Below are 21,158 nucleotides of genomic sequence, written 5' to 3'. Positions count from 1 at the left end.
CATACCTGTTTCTTTGGTTTCTGAATGGCCAATCTGCTAAGACTTTGAGATATTTCTTCCTCTTTGCAGACTCGAATACTGGGTACCTCATTGTATATGTTGGTACCGGAATCATTGGGTGTACAAGCCGACTTTCCCTATCCTCTGCATAGATGGTTATAGAATTCCCGTTGTGAGTCCATTGACACACTGATGTATAGTGGAGGAACTGCATTGGTAGCATGGATCCATGGCCTGCCAAGCAACAAGTTGAAGGAGGGTTCTATATCCACCACATGAAATAAAACCCGATGTCCAGACATATGCATCCTAGGCATGGTTGTCCTGTCCCGTCATATCCATTGATGAAAATTTGGATGGAGTATAGTCAGCCTGTCTTATGCCCAACTCACGAGCTGTTTGTTGTGGACAGATGTTCAGGCTTGCTCCACCATCAATTAAAACGTGGGAGACTCTGGTGCCCCTTGTCTCTATCACTATGTGCAAGGCGTCATTGTGCGATGCACCTCCAGTTGGTAGATCTTTATCAGAGAATATGATCGGACTATTTTCACATAATTCAAAAGCCCATTCATTCCCCCTGTTAGGGCTAAACCCTCCCTTCTTGACTTCAGGTAAGGGGTCCAATTCATTGAAAATGGATTCCAATGGTTCAGGGTCGCACACTTGTGACTTCTGATCAATCTTTGTCAGATGGTCTTGTTTAACCAGTCCGGTTTGTGCATTGATGGATCCTTTATCATGTTTGAAAAGCAATCCAAAGAAATCCAGGGACGCTGTATCCCTTTTGTTTGTCACCATAATTTGACGACCTGTTGAAAACCTGACCATCGAAACTATTCCTTTGCCATGTTTAGGAAAAGGATTCTTGAGAATGTCCGGCTGTTCACTGACCTCTTTGATTATTTCTTTGTCAACTGCATCTTGCACAATATTTTTAAGTACAAGGCAGTCTTCTGTATCATGTCCTGGAGCGCGATGAAATTTGCAGAATTGCTCTTTGTTTTTCCCCATCATTGGTGGGGGGTTGGAGACTTTTGGGAGAAACAGAGTACCTCTTTCGATTAGCATATGCATGACCTCTTCATAACTTTGTTGTAATGGGGTAAATTTTCTATCGTACCCCCATCCAGGATGTTTGTTTTTGGTGCCACTACTACTGCCACTAGCTCTGTCCATTACCCCTTTATTCTTGGGATATTCGGACTTTTCTTTCTTGAAGGCTGCAGTGTTGGCCACGATGTTGGCTGGAGCATTCTGACTTCTGCTATTCTTTTTTGTATCTTCCCTTACTTTTACCGGAATGACAACATCAAAAGCTCCATTCTCAATTCCTGCTTCAATGCATTCTGCCCTCTCAGTGAGATCGATAAAAGACTTGATTGGAGCATTGGAAATGAGGCTCCTAAATGGTTGTGTCAAATTGTTTACGATCAATCCCAGTGCATGGGATTGAGAGATTGGGTCTCTCATCTTGTTGCAAGAAGACCTCCACCTCTGAATAAAATCTCTCACCTTTTCACCTGGCCTCTGTTTTAGATAGCATAATGTGGTGATCGTTGGTGCAGTTTCAACGTTTTGAATGAACCTTTCGATGAAAAGGTTGATTAACATGTCAAAATTTTTCAATTCCACTGGGTTGATGTGTTCCCGATACCATTGTGCTGCAATTCCTTCTAGGCTTCTAGGGAAACATCGAAAGAGGGCCCTATGATTGTGGCGGAATTTGTAGCATTCAGCAAAGAACATGGCCAAATGTGCCTTTGGGTCTCCATGGCCATCAAATTTGATAAATTTCTTGGGCAAGTTTTTTATGTGTTTGTCATTTTCGAAACTTTCGTAGAAATCTTCGCAAGTGAAATTCCTCTTGTTCTTGCCTCTAAGTTGTACTGCATTTAACTTCTTTTCAACTTCCTGGATTTTTGTTTTCCAGGATTCTCCCTTCTTCTTTTTCTTGGGAGTTTTCGGTTCTTCCTCACTACTAGATTCTGTTGTAGCGTCTTCAGAAGAGTCTGAACTGCTTGATGAGTACTTTCTTGTTTTCTTCCCTTTCTTTTGGCTTTTTCTGCCTGCGCTTGTTCTTCATTGAACATGATCATGTATTTCCGGAATCTTCTGTATTCCTCAAATTCTGGGTCATTTATTTCCAGCTTGGGAGGTGTTTCTGAGGAGGATTCTTCTCCCATGTCTCCTATAAAAGGTTGATCAAGCTCCATTTCACTCCTTCTCCTGCTTTGGCTTCTGGTTTCAACCATAAAGCGGATGTTCACCTTGCAAGAAGAAAAATTGAAAAGGTTAGGATGTGAATTGATGAGAGATGACAAATTTTGATTACATATTAAAAGAAAGATGAGAATGACAAAACTTGACAAAGTTTAACATAACTTGACAAAACTTGACAAATTTTGGCTTAATGACAATGAACTAGACATGACAATCTAGGACAGAAGGATAGATGGGCGGACTTCATCCCACCATTTTACATATTCGGGATCCATTCCTGGACCAAGGACAAGATACAAGTGAGTAAATGATTCCCAACGTTGCTGGGCATAGGTGTATATCCCGGACCACTCTTCAGTGTCTAGTTCACACTCCACAATGGCTCCTTCCGACTCAATTGGATATGCCTTCCTCTGACGCAGTGAGAATTGCCTGAGGCAACGCTCCGGATGATATTCAATTATGAAAAACGGTCCCAATAGAAGACTTCCTCTGACTGGGTTGTAAGTGTATGTTGACTTGATGACCTCTCGATCAAAGAAGTCCCAAATGATGGTGGAGTCATCAACTTCCTCCATCTTTCTGCGGTAGTGCTCCATACTGGATAACTGACCGTCTGTGTTTTGAAAATGACATGATTGTGGCCCCACATGTTTGTAGAACCATGCTTGCAGTGCAAAGACACATCCTTCTATCGAGTCTGCATCTCCAATTGAAAATTTGGCCAACCCTCTGTAAAGGAATGCCAAGGCTGCCATTGCTATGGAAATGTGACGGACTTTGACATGCCCCCATTTTCTGAAGAGGCGAGCTATGCGGAAATCCATTATGTGTTCTTCATTATTGAAGAAGATAAGACCCACGGTACAAGTCACCATGGAGTTTTTGTACTTGTCTGCAACAGTTCTAGATAGTGACGCAGGGTTGACAAATTGGGAGTATGTTTCACCAAGCTCTTGTAGTTGAAGATATTGATGTCCATCTTTCTCTAGAAAATGCCAACTCCTTTTCCCTGTGAGTTTACGAATCACTTCTAGAGTTTTGACTTGACCTTGGTTTACAAGGAACTGGTCTTCAATTGGACTTCTTGGGTCACCTTTTGGTTCTGGCAAACCCATAATGTTGGAGAACTCATCAAGAGTGATTGTCATTTCACCCCATGGAAACCAGAATGTGTTGGTCCTTGGGTTCCATCTTTCAGCAATTGCATGGATTAGATTGTCATTGATAGGCTGTATGGCAAGACTGACTGCTTCTTCAAGACCGCAATCCTCTAAGTGATCCGGGAACATACACCGAAAAGTTGGGTACCATGAAAGATACCACTGAGATAGGTAGACTCCACTTGGGATGATGCGAAGTCCGGATCGGCCTTGACATGACCCAAATAGGATGTGGTCATATGGGAAGATACTTTCTGAGTCCATCTAGACAAGAGAAGGTATTAGACTTTGACATGAATTGACCCAATAGAGACTCGAGAAGAGTTTTGACATTGGGTTTGGACATGGACTTAGGGGCAAAGTAAAACATCACATGCGTCCAAACAAGCAGTTAATAAAAAATTGATAACGCAATTCCTAGGACTCTTGCCTATATGCATTATTTTGAAAATTGGTCTTGGAACCTATGGAAAATAAATGGGTAAATGGTTCTTTATTTATCCAAAATTTATGGTATACCTATATACCAAATTTATGGTACTAGCATTGACTCCTCCAAGGGTTTTCTAGATTTGGGCTCTCCATTTCTCCTTGTTCACCCATCGATATACCGGGACTATTGTCCGTTTCGGTACTAATGGGGGGACTTCTCAGTCCAATTAGGTGGTCCAGTTGTAAGGCTATATCTTGGACTAATGTCCTAGAAATAGCCCGGCAACATGATGACCGGGATATGATATAGGTAAGGATTTGTTTTTCAAAATTCATGAGAAGATGCAAAATAGATGGCTCTATTGCATACATTCCTCAGAGATGGATTTGAAATTTTGAGAGCATACATGGGCTGCATACAATCCTTAAATTGAGGAGGGGTAGGATAAATTGAAATGAATGAGGTTCATGAAATCTCCTCAATGTCAACTACATGATGTCGGTATGCATTTTTGAGATTTTTTTTTTTTGTGCAATTGATGTCCGACATTGGTGAAAATAACTCATATATGATCCAAATAAGTCTTTAGACAAACAATGACGGGTCCCACCGGGTGTGCCATCTGTTCGCACCCCACTCCTTTTTCAAGAAGGTCGAAATGCGAGTCAGCAAAATTCTTTTAAAATTGGGGTTTTGAGAAAATTTTCAGGAGAAAGGGATCCGCTCGTCGGTACGAGGTCCAACCATTCCTGCCGCCTTTAACAGGGGCAATTAGACCAAGGACTAAGGATCATTTGGATCATATACGAGTTATTGATGTAAGTCCTATATGCTTATGCATTGAGGTTTTGGATTCAAGAACCGAAATTCATTTTTTTGAATAAATGAATTTGAATATTGGGGGTTTTCAAGTTGGTTTGAAAACCTTTGTTTTGGTGTTATTTGAAACACATAATTCTTGAGGATTTTTGAAGATTTGGAATTGAGTTCTTTGTTGTGAACTCTAGATGATGATGATCATCTTATGATAAAAATTGATTTTGAACTCTTCTTTTGTCAAATTATGTGATTTGTAAAATTCATTCTTTTGAAAGAACATAGGTTCCAAATTGTTAGAAAACATGTTGTTTTTCAAATGCACTTTGGCCAAAAGATTATGAATGCATTGCTTGTGTTTTCTTTTGAAGTTAAGTGAAGTTTACAAATTCTCATTGCAATATGACTTGGTCACTTTTTGCAACTTAAATTTGAATCACTTAATTTCTTGAGAATGTGCATGTGGTGCCATTGATTTTGAGTGAAAGTGAATGCATGAAACGAGAATGGAAACTATATGGAACATTCATTCTTCTCTCTCTCATAATCCATCAATATTCATTCATATGAAACATACATTCTTCACTCCCTCATAATTTCTCAAAGTCCGTATTGCACGTCATACAATCTATACATGAAGATTGATTAAAATGTAGGACTTTCTCTATATGTGCTCATTATATGATTAAGCACATGAATTAGAGATGTAGTCCATAAGCTTGAGGCTTGACATAAAATTATGAAAATGATGAAAATATATAAATGATGTCAAGTTCAATCTTTGAAATGGATGGGAGACATGGATGATGTCCACTTTTGTCTCAAAATAGCTAAAAATCAGACCTTGTGTTGATTTAAATAGCTGAAAATTGTGGACATTGATTCCAATAAGGACTTGTTTCTTAGATAGAAACAATGAGTTTTTCAAATCTATTCAAATTCCAGATTTCGTAGTAATGAAATCATCAACTCCTTTGGATGATTCTAGGATGGTTGGTATTTCAAATATGTAAATTTTGATATTCTTAAACCAATTCCTATGAAACATTGTCTGATTTCAACAACATACATACATCTTATTTGCTGAAATTAAGTAAAAATGAAATGAAAATAATTTATAATCTTGCACTAGAAAAATCAATAAAAATGGCCCATTTCCTTAAAGACCGGTTTGGAAACATGTTCCAACCTGATTTTAAGGGAGGAATGTAATTTTTGACAAGAAATCAGATACATATATGTACATATATAACAATGTATACGTATACGTACCTTACTTTTCAAAATGAAATTTTATCAAGGGACCGCATGACTCATGAATCATGATGATTCATGGCTGGGTTCTTTTTTGTAGGAAGATTGAGAACTTGTTTCAAATCTTCCCTACTACCCTTGATTAATTAAATTGAAAGACATGAATCAAAATGACTGTGAATAAGAAAGAAAATAAAACAATACTCAAGCTTATTCGTCCATCATTTCGCCATGCAAGGGTGGATCACATTCATAAAAACGTATCCATCCCTTATAGGCATTTTCATCATACGTGATGTAGCAAAATCACTCTCTCACCGTGGGATTCTCTCATGGTAGGAAGTTCAAAATGGTATTAAGTTGGTTCCTTTGAAAGGGACGTGGCCTTGGGGCCCATTTCAAAATTTGATACTTGGGTTCATATTTAAGAAAAACCGCCATATGCATGCATTATGCATTAACATGTACATTGAAGCGTATGTTTCCCTTAGCTAGACATCATTCCCAGCCGTAAGCAAATGAAAATAAACCCTCCCACGAATTGCTGGAATTAAAATAAATCAACAATAAGCTAAAGTAGAAGAGAAGTGAGTTAAGATCACCTACCTTGCGGTCGGTCTTGATGTTTGTCATTCGTCTTCACTTGTTTTCTAACCTAAGCAATCCTAAGCAAGAATCCAACCGTGGATTCAAGCTTAGCAAAGCTAGAATAAGAAATAGCTTGCTTGCTGGAATTTGGAGTGGTAAAGAGGGCTTCTCACCACGAAAATCCTAAGTAAGGGTTCACTTAAGCACCCTAACTTAGCAAAATCAATGGGGAGAATAGAAGAAAGTAAAGAAGATAATGGGAGAAAAAGGGGAAGGGGGCTTGGACGAACCTCTTCTCTCTTCCTTGGCTTCTCCCTCCTAGCTCCTTGGCTGCAGCAATTTGATAGAATGCTCCAAAATTTCGTCCTCCCCCTTGGTGGCCAAGGGGAGGTTTATATAGAGGAGGAGGTGGGTTCAACCACCTTCTTAACTCACCTTGAGAACTTGCTTAAGACCTTGGGGACTTGTAAAATGAGTTAAATAGACTTTAAAGGCTCTAATTGACCATTTCTCAGCCCATTTCCACGAGCTAGGTGGGCTGGGCTAGGTTTGGTCAACTTGGGTTCAGACCTAAGTGACCATTTTGACCAAAATTTTGGACGAAAATGCCCTTGCACAGGGTTTTGCCCTTATTTTGTACTATTTATTTATTTTTTGTTTGAAATCGAGCTTATAAGGTTAAAACCTAGTTACTAAGCTCCAAATGCCATTGAATTATGATAATTAAATTTAAATTTTAATAAAATTTAAAAATTTTATCAAATTTGGTTCGAAAAGGGTATTTTCGTCCAAAACTTGATTGAAAATGGATTTCAACTGAATCAAACTTTCACTTGAGAAATTCAATTTAAATTTGGTATTTGATTCATGCATTTGACAAATTCAAATGTTTATTTGCCTTTCATAAACCACTTTAGGCTTTTTAATCTTAAGTTGACCGCAAAAGGGCAAAATTGTCCAAATTGATCAATTTCGACCAATTGACCAAAGTCAAAGCTCATTAGCAAGTAGTTTGACTTTATTTGAGGTAATTTGATAAATTTGGGTCAAGAAAGCTCTTAATTGAGCTAAATTGTACTTTGACTGAGTTTAGTCAAAGTGGGTTTGGTTCGGTCAAAGTCTATTTTCGTCCATTAATTGGATCATGAGACAGACTTACGTTTTGACTGTGTTGAGCCCATGGTGACCGAACCTAGCTGGAATTGGCACCACATTTGAGTGCACCCGGGTCAAACCTACTTGGATTAAGTAGGTTAGGTGAGTTTGACCAGTCTAGTAATTGCTTCCTTGAAAATGATTTTTTTCTTTAAGAAGGACATGGTTAAAGAAGAGAGAGAGACATAAATGTCTCTCTTTTCCTAGGTTTCTCCTTTATTTCTTCTTGAAAATGACTTTTCTTCAATTAATTTGAGAGAAAATATTTATTTATTATTTTTTTGACATGGAGGGGGCATGGCCCCTGGGGGGGCTCTTGACCACACGGGCTAGGTGGGGCCCACACGTGGGTCCCACGTAGCATTTTAGACTGAATTAGATCTAATTCTTGGATCTAAGTCAAAATTTGCATTTTGCAATTGGATTTGGATTTCAAATGACATTTGTAATTGAATTTGGACTCGTAATCCTACATTGGGATTCGTGTATCGGGTTAAATTCACGATTTGAATCTAATTGTTCTTTAGATTCGAAATTGGCTTTGAAATTGCAAATTTTCACAATTCTTTTGTGAAATTTTCACATTGCTTCAATTTTGATGTGAAAAAATTTGGGGTGTTAACATTCTCTTAACTAATTGTAACAATATTTTGTTACTAAAAACACAAACATACCTTCACATATAAAGGTGGTGACTGAGAGTTTGTGACATGTTATTTTGTTTTCATACATTATTAATAGTGAAAAGCTTTTGTTACCAATATGATGATAACAAATGTTATTTTTGTAATTAATGGATTTAGTGTTGAGACTTTTAGTAATCAAACTTGTCAAGTGGGCTTTGCTATTGTAAATATTTATTAACAAGAATGATGTGTGTCTGAATGTTCATTTTCTTGTCATGGCTCCCTCTCCTTCTATTAAGCATCCAATAAAATGTTCTTTAGTTTTTGTAGATGATGTGTTGTTATATAGTAAAGCTGCAGTGAAATTGCATAAAGGGATCCAATCGCTTCTAAAGAACTTGGAGGAGCATGCATGCCTTGAAATCAACAAGGCAAAATATTCTACGATCTTCTTTAATGTCAGTAAAGATATCAGGAGAGATATCTTGGTTAGCCATATGAGATGAAGTGAAGCATCGTTGATCGCCACTTAGCTTAGAGTTTCCCTTTACGCTAGCACATTGGAAGAGGCCTTATGTAAGAAATTAGTGTAAAATGTGGAGAACAAGTTGGCTGCATGGAAGGCAAACCTATTGTCTTATACGGGCATGCTTTGCTTAAGTAGCACATAGTGGCTGCACTTCCCACCCTTTGGATGATGGCTTACAAATTACAAAAAATGTGCGAAGGAAAATTTAGAAGATCATGGTGAGATTCCTATGGATACCACTCAAAAAAAGAGAGGACTTTACCTTGCCCCATGGAAGATACTCTACAAACCTAGAGAAGAAAGAGGAGCCAGCCTAAAACCATTGGAGGAAGTGAACAAGTTTCTCTTGACTAGTTGGATATATAATATCTTTGACAAGGAGGCTCTAATTGATGAATGGCTGAGAATGAGGTATTTGCACCCTCATAAGAATCTGTGGACCATACCCAAACCTTAGAAGGGATCGTGGTATTGGCAAAGCCTTGATTGGGAATAGAGCTCAATAAAGAGTAGAATCACTTGGAAGGCTAGGAATGACAACAAGATAAACCTCTGGTCTGATAGATGGAAAAAGTATTTTCTCTATTTTAATCTCAATGAAGAAGCCTTTGAGATATGGTCATGAGAGAACTGTCACATTATGTGAGACAAAAAGAAAATTCTCTATGCTAGTGACATGGGTGTACTCATTAAACTCAATGAAATTCAGTTGAGCCAATGCTAGATATCAACTTGTATGGATCTCTAGGGAGCTTAGGAAGATGAGTGGAGGAGAAATATGGCAAGCCATGAAACCAATAGGAAGAGACAATGATGGAAATTTTTGATATGAGAAAATCATGCCCTTCTAAGGGCTGCGTGGTTCTTATATGTAGCCTACCAAGGAAGATTCTTAACTCAAAGATAGAGTGAAGAAGTGGGGCATAATTCTAACTAACATATGTCCATTTTGTTAGTAGGCAAAGGAATCAAATTGTCATATTCTTATGGAGTGTAGAGTTTCCAAAAAAAAAAACATGGTATTTTGAAGTAAAAAAAATTGGCAAATCTAGAATCCATTGGAAACACATGCATTGAGTTTCATGTTTGGCACAAGCCAAGTTAGAGTCTCTTTGAATGAGGACATATTGGATGCCACGCTTTCAAATTGTATGCTAAAAGATTTGATTCTATAAGAAAGCCTATCATAGAGAAGATGGTTCACTCTTAGATATAGAGGTGAGGAACGTAGTCTAGAGAGCATGCATGGTAGGAACATGTATTGGGGCGAGGAGGATAGACAATAGGTATGTGTGTAGGAAAAATGAGGATTAGAAACATGGAGAAGTTTTGCAAGTCATGACCGATCATCAAAGAGAGAACATCACTATTATTGCTGTATGGGGATAGTCAAAGAGAGACAACTTAAAGTGGAAAACCCTTGAAGGTAAGGAAAGAAGTGATTATCGAGAGATCAAGGCCTTAGAGAATTGTTGTTGTCAACTAAAGGAAGATGAAGAAGGATGATTATATCAAACAAAGGGCTAGAAATGAAGGCTAAAAGGAATGATGAGAGGCAGAAAAAGCATTTCAAATAAATGCAGAAATTCAAGAACCATGGGAATAAAATGCATATTTTTAATATTCCTATTACTATAAATGCAAGGTTACTCTGTAAGGGATATAAAAAACAAGATGGGAAATTCAATGCAGGTTGATATTGGTTTTATATAGTAAGTAGAGATGCCATCTTGCTTGTTGTTCTGCATTTATGGCATACTTTTGTGTTCTTCTTGAGCTGCTAAGTTGCAGTAGTTGGGTTTTGTGCATGTGATGTTTGTGCCTAACATCTTATGTTGTGTCTTTTATATATATATATATATATATATATATATATATATATATATATATATATATATATATATATATATATATATCAATAAAATTGGGGAACCTATCTCCCCAGTGTTTGCATGCCCCGAAATAACCTGAGCCAATAGAAAAATCAAAATTGGTTAGGCTTTTTGATACAATCAAATAGATTGCAGATCAATAGGGAATGGAATGACCTTGTTTGAAAGTTGGGAGTGCTTTGCTCAATATTATTTTAACAAGAGGGCTTTGCACTAGCCTGACTTTGCTTTGACCTTAATAAGTCAGCTTTAGAAGCTTCAGCAATTCCATTCAGAAGCTTCAACAATTTGAAGTTGCAAGTGTTTTTTATTGAAACATGATTGGTTGAGGTCAGCATAAACAAGTTAGTTTATTTCTACGGTTTTTCCAAGGGTTTGAGGGTAAACTGTCCTAGGATCGCCCTAAGGAAGTAAAGACTTTTTATGTTTTGGGTACTAGAAGCCTCATGAAAGATGGAAGGGTGTAATTTGACAATGATATCGAGTTAAGGACCACACCATTTGAGAACATGTAGGTCAAGGGGCAAATGGTAATTTTGATTTGTGAAATATTTGGATGTTTATGAGGACCTGTAACCAGCCGTACTTGAGTTGCTTTTGTGGCCAATGGGCCCAAATTAATCGTGCTCGGCATGCCTTGCCTTGGCAAATTTTCAATTGCCCTATATGGAGAATTGAATTTTACCAGCTACCGGATGTTGCAAACGGTAAAAAATTTAAAAACCATGACTGAAAAAACATAAACCATTGTGTCACTAAGACCTTCATGGTGATTAGACACTTAAATTTTTAGTCATTGGTGAAATACAGGTTTCAGTTGCCTAGTCTATATAGAGAATTGAAATATGCAGGCTACATGTGTCGTGAAATCTCAAAGATTAAACATCAAATGGAAAAAAATGAACTGTATTATAAATTGTGACTATACTATAAATTACCGTTTATACTTTCATGGCGATTATTTTTTAGCAGCACCTTTTAAATTTTCAGCTATGGATCGGTAACATCTAGCAACCGGCAATTTTCTGTTGCATTATTGGCACCATAGACACAACCTCCACCTCCCCTTTTTTAGCCCTTTCAAGCCTCGACTAATTCTTCACCAACGTATGACTAAAAAGAAACAAGGAGGAAGAAGGAATAAATTACACTTCTGATTTATTAGTTTTATATTGAGGAATTAGAAACTATAAAAATGGATCAGATAGCTCATTCTAGAGCATAATTTTATATATTTTAGCTAAAGTGTTATATACAACGTTATTAATTTAATATTTTATATGTGGTTCATGTGACCACAAAATATTAAATTACTTTATTATTTATTTAATAATATATAATTTGTTTATAATTATACTTGCCGGGTACTGGACAGAAGGCCCTGCCCGGCCCGCTACCCGTTTAATTCCGGCCCTTCGGCCCAAGATTAAACGGGCCAGGTATCGGGCTGGATCCCAAGTTTACGAGTGGCTTTTGTCCTCCTCTTCTCACTTCCCGATAAGTTGCTGACTTGCTGCGGGTTACAGAGTTCCGTCTGTCCTTAAGCCATGTCAGCTTCTCCTGCGTTGTTCACAAAGCTGACTTCCCTTCCCAGAGGTGTGAAAGCAAGCCATGGCCTGACTGTGAAGCCCTTCCTCGCGGGCAGGTGCCTCAAGAGGTCGCCCTTGCATGAAGTATGCGTGAGGAATCCAGTAAGGGTTAATAGAAGACACATCCTTACAGGCTTCACGCCTAAACCTGTTATGGAATGGCAGGATTGCAGGTGCTTTGGTTTTCCCCTCCTATGTCCCTTTTTCCCTCACTTTCTTGTAGTGTCTGGAGAACTTCATGTTGGTCAATTCCTTTTGATGTTCAGCGTTTTGAGTGTTTCGGCATTTCGCCCTATGTCCTTTGATACCAAAAGTACCAGTTATACCAGTGATGAACTGATAGATTCGTAGTGGACTGAAATTGATTTTTGTACCGTCACTGGCGTGCTAGATGTGCATGTTTTGAGTTCCATGTATATTTTACTGCACATTTTCCTGGAAGTAATTTTCGTTGGTTCGTTTTTGCTTGGTTATGAAGGATTATGGTTTGGGCATGGCAGAAGTGTAGGCTTGAGTCCCTTCTTGGTTGTCTTGGACCCTCTTTTGCGGATATAACCATTCCCTTTTTTGGTTAAGAAAATGCTGAACTTGGGGCCATTAATTATACCGAAGACTAGTAGAAGTTGTTTACTTGGGAATTTGTAGCTCACAAGATGTTATGGTGTGGAGTGATCAACCAGTTCAACAAAAATTGTGGAGTTGTGTCGTTTCTTGATTGGCATCGGACCCCTTTGCAGATATAGCCATTCCCTCTTTCTTGGCTAAAAAATGCTAAACTTGGCCAATTAATTATACCGAAGACCATTAGGAAATTTTTTACTTCAGATTTGGTGCTCACAAGATGTTATGTTGTGGAGAGTGATTAACCACTTCAACAACAACTATGGAGTTGTGTCGCTTCTTGATTGGCCTCGGACCCTTTTTGCAAGTATAGTCATTCCCTCTTTATTGGCTAAAAGGCGCTGAACTTGGTGCCGTTAATCATAGCAGAAGCTATTGGGAAATTGTTACTTCAGATTTGGAGTTCGCAAGATGTTATTTTGTGGGGAGTGATCAACATTGGTATTTTTTTCTTTCCTTTATTTTCCGTCTTTTTTCTTAAGCATATAATCATAAGAGAAAAACTTTGCAACTGAAATATTGTCATGGAAGGATGACAAAAATCAACAATATATTGAAATTTACGTATATGAGAAGTTTTAACAATGTCAATTTAGTGAAATTATGCATGTGTTTAACAAAACAAACCCAAGTTTCAGTGGTATAACAAAAAACTACTGCAGTTTGGTTTCTTTCATTTAACTGTCTAAATGACTCCAAGGTAGGTGGGTAGACAAACGAATCCATACTTAAAGCACTTCCCTGTTATAGCACCAAACTTGAGCATGCTTTTGTAAAAAATTTGTATGTATATCAATATACATGTGTACGTGAAGGTGGAGCGAGAGAGCACAAGAGAGAGAGAGCTAGTATAGGTCATATATTGGTAGGAACCATAGGCTATTTGATTTTTTTAATCTGATGAGTTTTCTTAAAGCAGAAAATTTTGATGACTTTAATTTTTTTTTTTTGCCCATTGAAAGATTGCTTGTTACATTTTTTTTTCTTTCTAAATAAAAAGGATCAGTTTAAAAAAACTGCTCAATTTTTGATGTACTTACATGGAACTTCCTAGCTTTTGAGAAATTACATAGCTTTCAAAAAATTACAAAAACTGCATAAATTCAGAGAAATATTCATAAATATATTCCTCATGAATAAAAAAATCAAAATGTACTTTAAAGACCATTTTATCCCTAATGAAAAAGAGAGTATGTCAATTCGGAAAAAGACCATTCATGTTGCCGACTAGCAAGAGTATGATTCTTCACTACCAACATAAGTTGTAACACCCTACTTTGGGAAATTTAGTCTCGTATCTACGATTGTGAGAAATCATGGAATATTTATGTGGGGGCTGGCCAAATGGTTAAGGGTCCTGGTTTCTAACCTTTTTGAGGCTGAAACCAAAGCTGTGAGGGGGTGGGTTAGGATCTGCCAAACTAGTGGAAGCCTGAATCTAATGTGGGAGTGGCTGGGCTGTTATAGTGGTGCCAAAGCCAGTTTAACACTTAGACCTAGTGTTTCACACACGTGGATCCATGTGCCTAAAAGGGGATAGATTGTAATGCTCTCGCTTTAAGAAGTTTAGTCTCGTGCGTAAGATTGTGAGGAATTTTATGAGATTTATAATGAGACTGGCCAAATGGTTAAATGGTCTGATTCCTATCCTTTTTGAGGCTAGAACTGAAGCTGCTACAGGGTGGGTTGGGATCCACCAAATTGGGAGCTGAGCTTGGTATGGGAGTGAGCCAAGTTGTTCTATCAGCAGCCCAAAAGAAGAAGGGGGAAAAAAAAAAAAACAAAGAATATAGGAGAAAGGAGAAGAGACTGGCACTAGACTTTATTTGTGAAATGTAAGATCCAACTACTATTGGCTATCATGTCCTTTGAAGAAAGCTTACAAATTGGACCTGCATTTACGCAGGGCATCAGTGGAAGTTGATGTTCCTTGTTCAGTAGCCTATGACTTTTATTCTGATCGTGAAGCCTTTCCAACTTGGATGCCAATGATATCATCTGTAAAGGTACTTAATGCTTCCTATAGAAAGCGTTTTCCATAAGCACCTGCTTCTCTTGTTCCAGAGTATTTCTCATATTTTTATTTATTATGTTCACGTTCCTAGAAGGATATTATACTTGTAGCTTTGAAAATCTTATACAATGTCTTTTATAGTCAATGGGACACTGAAAAACATAATTGTATTAATGGGAAAAAAAATACATATGGCACTCAGGCCATGGCTTATAATGGAGAAAATTCCCTTATTTATAGGCAACAAAAAGGAAGGAAAAAGTGAGGTTTGAGGTAGCTGCAATGGTTAGAAAACTAGCTGTTGGAGCTAGCCAGCGGTTAGCCCATTCAGCTGTGCTATGGCCGAAATGACAAAAAAATATAGCATACCAAAAATATAAAAAAGAAAAAGGAAAAACAGCAAAGACAGAGAAACTAATATATGTATATATATGTGTATACATGCAAATCATATATCCAACAATCAATTGTATGTGTTTGTAATATATGATTGTGTGTACATATATACGTAGTTACATAAAACCTAACAGTCCCAAGGCGGTGTGGCAAAACAGTCATCTGGTTTTGACACTAAGGCCTCCTGTGACAGTCTCCAGGTAATGAAGGAGAACACAGATTGATCCTTTTTCTCTCTATTGAGATGATCAGGATTTTTGACATATACTTTTGAGGTTACATCTATGTCATTCTTTTCCTCACAAGCAATAAATAGTGGTGAGATTGCAATGCTTCCGTCCAGATGGCCTAGGAGACCATATTTCCTTATGAGAAGAATAATGTGTCTGTTCCAAATAAAAAAATTAAATTTTTTTAATTCCTTAGAAACTAGGTGACCGATGAAGTTGGATTAGATGCCAAAATGATAAGTATTGAAATTCATCTGAGCAGAAATATCGGGAGGAAGGAAAGGAAACAAGTACAAGCAAGTGAATATTAGAAGAGAGATAGAAATCTGAGTTCAGCCAATAAATATACACAAAGAAAACGAAAGAAATGCACGGCCAAGTCTAGTCTGACGATAGCAAAGCAATGCATCCAAATCTTGTCTAGCATCTTGCTCCATCCTTTGCTTTGTTTATTTTGCCTTTTTTTTTTCTCTTCACCCTTTTCCTTGCTCTTTTGTTGTCTGCTTTCTGTTTTCTTATGAGAGGGTCATCAATGGGCTGCTGGGGCAAAACAGAAGAAAATGACCAGAAAAGAGATCTGGAATTGGAAGGATGGTTTCAGATATGTGGGGATGTCGAAGGACATTAGCTGCAATATTGCAAACTTCTGATTTCATGTCAGATACCTGAATGTAAGGCAGATGCAAGAGTTGTGATATGCCTTAAGCAGATTGAATAGAGAGAAATATAAAGGATGTAGCAAAGGAAAAACAAAGATAGATAATTATGGCAGAAGGAAAGGGAGAAAATATGAATGCAGGAAACAAGATAACAGAATAAAGGTGGTGTCATATTGAAGCAGGAAATAAGAGAAGCTGGTTATAATCTGAAGCGGAAGTATAGCTCAAAGGGGAAATAAAAGAAGAAGAAACTGACATGAAGAAAAAGTGGGTGTGGGTATTTGGAGACATCAACCAGAAAGAAGAAATTAAAGAGGAAGGGGGAAAAACATGTCCAGAAATTTAGAAGAAGAATGGAAAAGAAAAACCGACCGGAATATGTAGAGGTGAGAATTAACAAAAACTGCAACTTGAGAGAGACGAGTGATCTACAGTGCCACACCTTGGGAAGAAGACTGCCCTTGATCTATGGCTTTGACACCATGTTAAGTCTTGATGTCCAGAGTTGTTCACATCATTGAGTTTATTTTATGCTGACTTAAGAATACATAATAGAATATAAAATAACAGATTGTGCCTTATGGGTTGGATCATGGTACCCAGTTGACGGTACACCATAATTACTTTAGGCACTGATGCAGCCCTAGACCCTGGAGGCAAGACGAAAGAGGGGCATGCACATGTAGGATTATAAATATACAATACCATATCTGACTCAGATCCGAACTGAATACAAAAACAACATGAAACAAGCATGCCTTATCAAGAACTGCATACTACTAATTGCCTTTGCCATTGGCTGCAGAAAGCCTGTGACTACCTTCAGGTGATCTCCTTCTATTTCTTATAAAAGGTTCTCATAAGAGTTTCTGGGAAATGCATCCAGAGTTTGATGCTAGAAATGTCTCATGATGAGTAGAAAAAAACCTTTTCTCTGTTTAGGCATCCTTTCAGTGTGTTTTTTTTTCCTGTACAATATATGGTCAATATATTTGTGAGATTCTGTTGAATTTGATCATGATGCATGATCCTTAACACTGAGCAGGTCTTAAAGGATAAACCTGATTTATCAGAATGGACATTGGCATATGAATTTTTTGGGCGTGATTATTCATTCTCATGGCTTGCCCGTAATTTACAGGTGAAACTATCTTGAACCTTTTCCTTTATATCACTTAGACTAAATTATATTTTGGTGTAATACCTCAAAGTTTTGTCTTGTGCCAAGAGTTGTGTTGTATTTTGCAGCCAATTCCCAACCAGAAAATTCACTGGCGTTCCCTTGATGGTCTTCCGAACAGGTAAAGTTATTAGTTTGATAACTTTGATAATGTAAAAGTATGTGCTTGCCACTTAAACTGACGAATCAGATATCCTGTTACATTTTATATGTGTATGTGTTAGAGAGAGAGGTGATCTAGTGCAAGTTCTACTGTGACTAATTGGGTAACTGTAGGGTAAACTTTAAAGAAATTACATGGATGTGATCTACAAATTTTATTTGATTCGGACAATTTTTCTAACTGCATCATCATAGAGAATAAAAAGGATCCCATGATTGGAACAGCTCTTGCACTGGCCATAGAATCTATACATTCTGCCTTTCACTGAAAAGGATCCCATGATTGGACATGGGATATGGGCTGTTTGAGGTGTTTTCTGGAGAAGACACCACCTAGGACGTTTTACCTTTCTAACTATTACAAATGAGGGCTCTTATTTTAGCTGAATTACAGAGATTACAGTCAGTTACTTTCTTTGCCCTTTTCTCTTTGTCTTAGGGTTAGAGTCAGTTCTTTCCTTCTCCTTATCTCTTTTCTCTTTCCCCACCCTACCCAGATACACACCTCAAGTGGAAAAATGGAGTGTAGCGTGTAAGCCACAACACAAGGCTTAACTCGTAGAAGATCTCACATATAGAAAACATGAAGACTTCACCCAAATGTGCATATATGCACCAATACATATAAAAGTAAATAATATTTATTGATGAAGGCCTAGCACTAGCTTTTCCATTGAAGAAGCGATCCTCTCTTGCCACATATACATGAGCAAAAAGCAATGGAAGGCTGAGGTAGCTGTTGGCGAGCACCCAACATCTAGAAACCCTGTACAACTATATAAGAATGTCTGCACACACACACACACACACACACACACACACATATATATATATATATATGTGGTATATGTTAGAGCTTTTTCTCATTCATCTCCTCGCAAATCTTAATTCCCCAATTTTTTTTTTCTTGCTCAGTTTAGATTCAGTTTCTGCAAGTATTTTTTGTATATCTTCGAGGTTGAATTTCATCAAGCTTATCAATGAATTTAAGTACATGAATCAAACTAAAATTTAAAGTGGCAATGAGATCGGTCAAAAGGTTAACCTGCAAGTCAAATCGAAACCTGTGTCTGTCATGGGTTGTGAGCTCTAGAGCTTCCTTACATACTTCATCATCTTGGATCATTGCATTGAACCATGCATTCACCTTTCTTGTCTGTTAATACACTTTCAAACTTCTCTCCTTTTCTTTTAACTCGTCCTGCACACTTTGCTTACTATCTGATTGCATGCTTAGTCATCTACCTTCATTAAATCATTAAGAACTAGTAACTGCACTTCTGGTCTTAGTAATCTGACTTGAAGAACTCCTGTCTCCTAAGTACTTAAATGTAATTTATCAAATTAGATTCGTACATTGCGGATTTTGATGTAGGTTCTTATCTAGATTTTAGATCTAATGCCTTGTAAACTCAAAAAGCTTCAATATGTGCATAATTAACTGAAACAAACTTGAGAATCAGATAATACTAATTTCTACCTTTTGGGCCTAATGTAGCTTGGGAGTTCCATTCGTCAACTTCAAATGTTCCAGTGCTTACATGTGCGCTCACATATGTATCATTTCATGACATGATCAACTTCTCAGAGGTGCTAGGATCAGATTGTAATGACATATCGAGATTAAAGATTTAAGACATTGATACTTCAGAGAATCTTAACAAAGAAATTGCTGGTCGATGTCATTGGTAGAAAATGATTTCTATATAAGATGGGTTTGGAGTTTTGACATTGCACTTTTGTGTTTCCGATTTTCTCCTTATCTCATTTATCTTTCCAATTGTTGCAGTTTACTTTTATGGTCGATTGTTTTTCTCTTCTTTCAAGGGTTTGTTTTTGTGACTGACTGCAACTTTTCTACAGTTCTAGTGTATGTCCAACTTTTTTTGCGCTTTGTCAATAACACAAGGATTTGTTGGTGTGAATTTTAATGTTGTACTATCTTTATATTAAATTGATAAATGTCATTAATGCTCTTTTCTTCTACTTAATGGATCAGTTAGCAATACATTGTCCTGACTAAAAGCAACAAATAACAATGTCTTCTTCAATGCAGAGGAGCTGTTCGGTTTTTTCCAAGAGGTCCATCTTCGTGCAAAGTTGAGGTGAGTTTTCCATTCATTTGTAATTATATTTTATTATTAGGCATTCAAGGGACTTTCTTCATATCGCACCATATGAAGGAAGCATGCATAAAGGAGTACACAATGTGAAATATCTCAATGGGTTGCCATTTCCATGAATAGATGATCGCTTCAAGTAATAAGAGTTGAAACTTGAAACTAAGTATTATTCTTCATTGCAATGGCAATCAATGCCAGGGTTAAAAGGAAAAACAAATTGTGCTAAACTTTTCTAATGAAAGAGGTAGATGAGATGCTGGAACCTAAAATACAAGAACTTGGAAGAAGTGATATTCCTGTTGTCATCCTTGAATTTGTGAAACAGACATTCTGATATAAGAGCATGAGGATATATTGCTCTGTTTTGTTTCCATAATGCCATCTAAAGGTGCTGAGGTTTTAGTCCTCTTATCAGAAACCTGCATCTTGATCAGGATGTTTCTCTGCTTGCCTAACAAAAGCATGTTTCTTCCTGTCAATCTCTTCCTTACTGCTGTGGTTTTTTGGCTTACAGCTCACTGTTTCATATGAAGTTCCTCAAGTGCTATCTCCTTTTGCGATGGTATGTGATGGATTTTTTGCTCTTATTATCTTTGCTAACACATTAAGTCGTTGATGTCAAAATCACGTAATACAAGCACATAAGTTCCAGACTTCCAGTGTGTTCGGTGCTTCCCGTGGTTTCACACACCAAATTATTTCCTGAGAGGTCATCTCCTTTTTTGTCATTAATGGTATGTTTTGCACATCTCCAGGCACTTAGACCATTTATGGAGAGTCTGCTTCAGCGTGGTCTGGACAGATTTGCAAGCCAAGTGAAAAAAACTGCAGATTCTCCAAAAAGTTGATGTATTTTAGATTATAAAAAAAATATTATATAACAAAGGACTGTTATGTATGATTGACTAAGTTGCATATATTCATGACTAGCAGACTAATTTATCAGTAAAATGCCTAGTCATGAGAAATTGAATGAATAGTGATTAAGCAAGTTTTATGTTGCTGGTGCATGATAAATTGCTAAGCTCTGTCGAAAAATGTGCAACACAATGAAAACACTAAAATCTGTTTTTGCTCATGACATACAAAAGTGCACCCACAAAGCATGTGAGCTTTGCTCGTGATTGCACAAAACAGTCGCTTTTAAGTGCTTATAACGTGACACTGTTCGATTTCCAATGCAGTGGCTTTGTTGAATGAGGGTCCCTGGCCCTATTATTAGGCAAAAAAATAGAGAGAATAGGAATATACAAGAATGTACAAAATAAATCTCTAGGAATCGAAAAATTCAGGAGCAAGAAGATGATTCCAGGACTGAAAAGAATTAGGTTTCGCCCTCTCGTTTAACAGCTCAATAGCTTCATGTGTACAGGATTATGATCAGCAATTATAAATACATGGCAGTGCTGATGCAAGAAAAAAAATTACCCATTCCTTTACAGTTAAGGTCCTCCACACATAAGGTCCAACAACAACAACCTTTCTTCTGCAGATTGAAATACCAC

The 21,158-nt window shown here is 37.4% G+C and overlaps 1 protein-coding gene across 2 annotated transcripts; it reads left to right on the top strand.

The window, feature by feature from the left end:
• The first annotated feature begins 12,139 nt into the window (after positions 1–12,139).
• Positions 12,140–20,644, top strand: LOC116255328 (uncharacterized). Of its 2 annotated transcripts, none has more exons than XM_031631133.2 (7): positions 12,140–12,441; positions 14,796–14,895; positions 17,234–17,329; positions 17,417–17,489; positions 19,587–19,635; positions 20,168–20,215; positions 20,409–20,644. In XM_031631133.2, exons 1-7 carry the CDS (start codon positions 12,227–12,229, stop codon positions 20,470–20,472), a joined length of 645 nt encoding a protein of 214 aa, XP_031486993.1. In that variant the 5' UTR covers positions 12,140–12,226; the 3' UTR covers positions 20,473–20,644. The 2 variants fall into 2 exon arrangements, with proteins under 2 accessions (XP_031486993.1, XP_031486992.1); XM_031631132.2 differs by having other exon boundaries at positions 12,144–12,441; positions 17,437–17,489.
• Positions 20,645–21,158: the final 514 nt, after the last annotated feature.

Source organism: Nymphaea colorata, chromosome 5 (assembly GCF_008831285.2).
Source record: "Nymphaea colorata isolate Beijing-Zhang1983 chromosome 5, ASM883128v2, whole genome shotgun sequence".
NCBI classification, from domain to species: Eukaryota; Viridiplantae; Streptophyta; class Magnoliopsida; order Nymphaeales; family Nymphaeaceae; genus Nymphaea; species Nymphaea colorata.
This window is presented reverse-complemented; position numbering and strand designations above follow the sequence as displayed.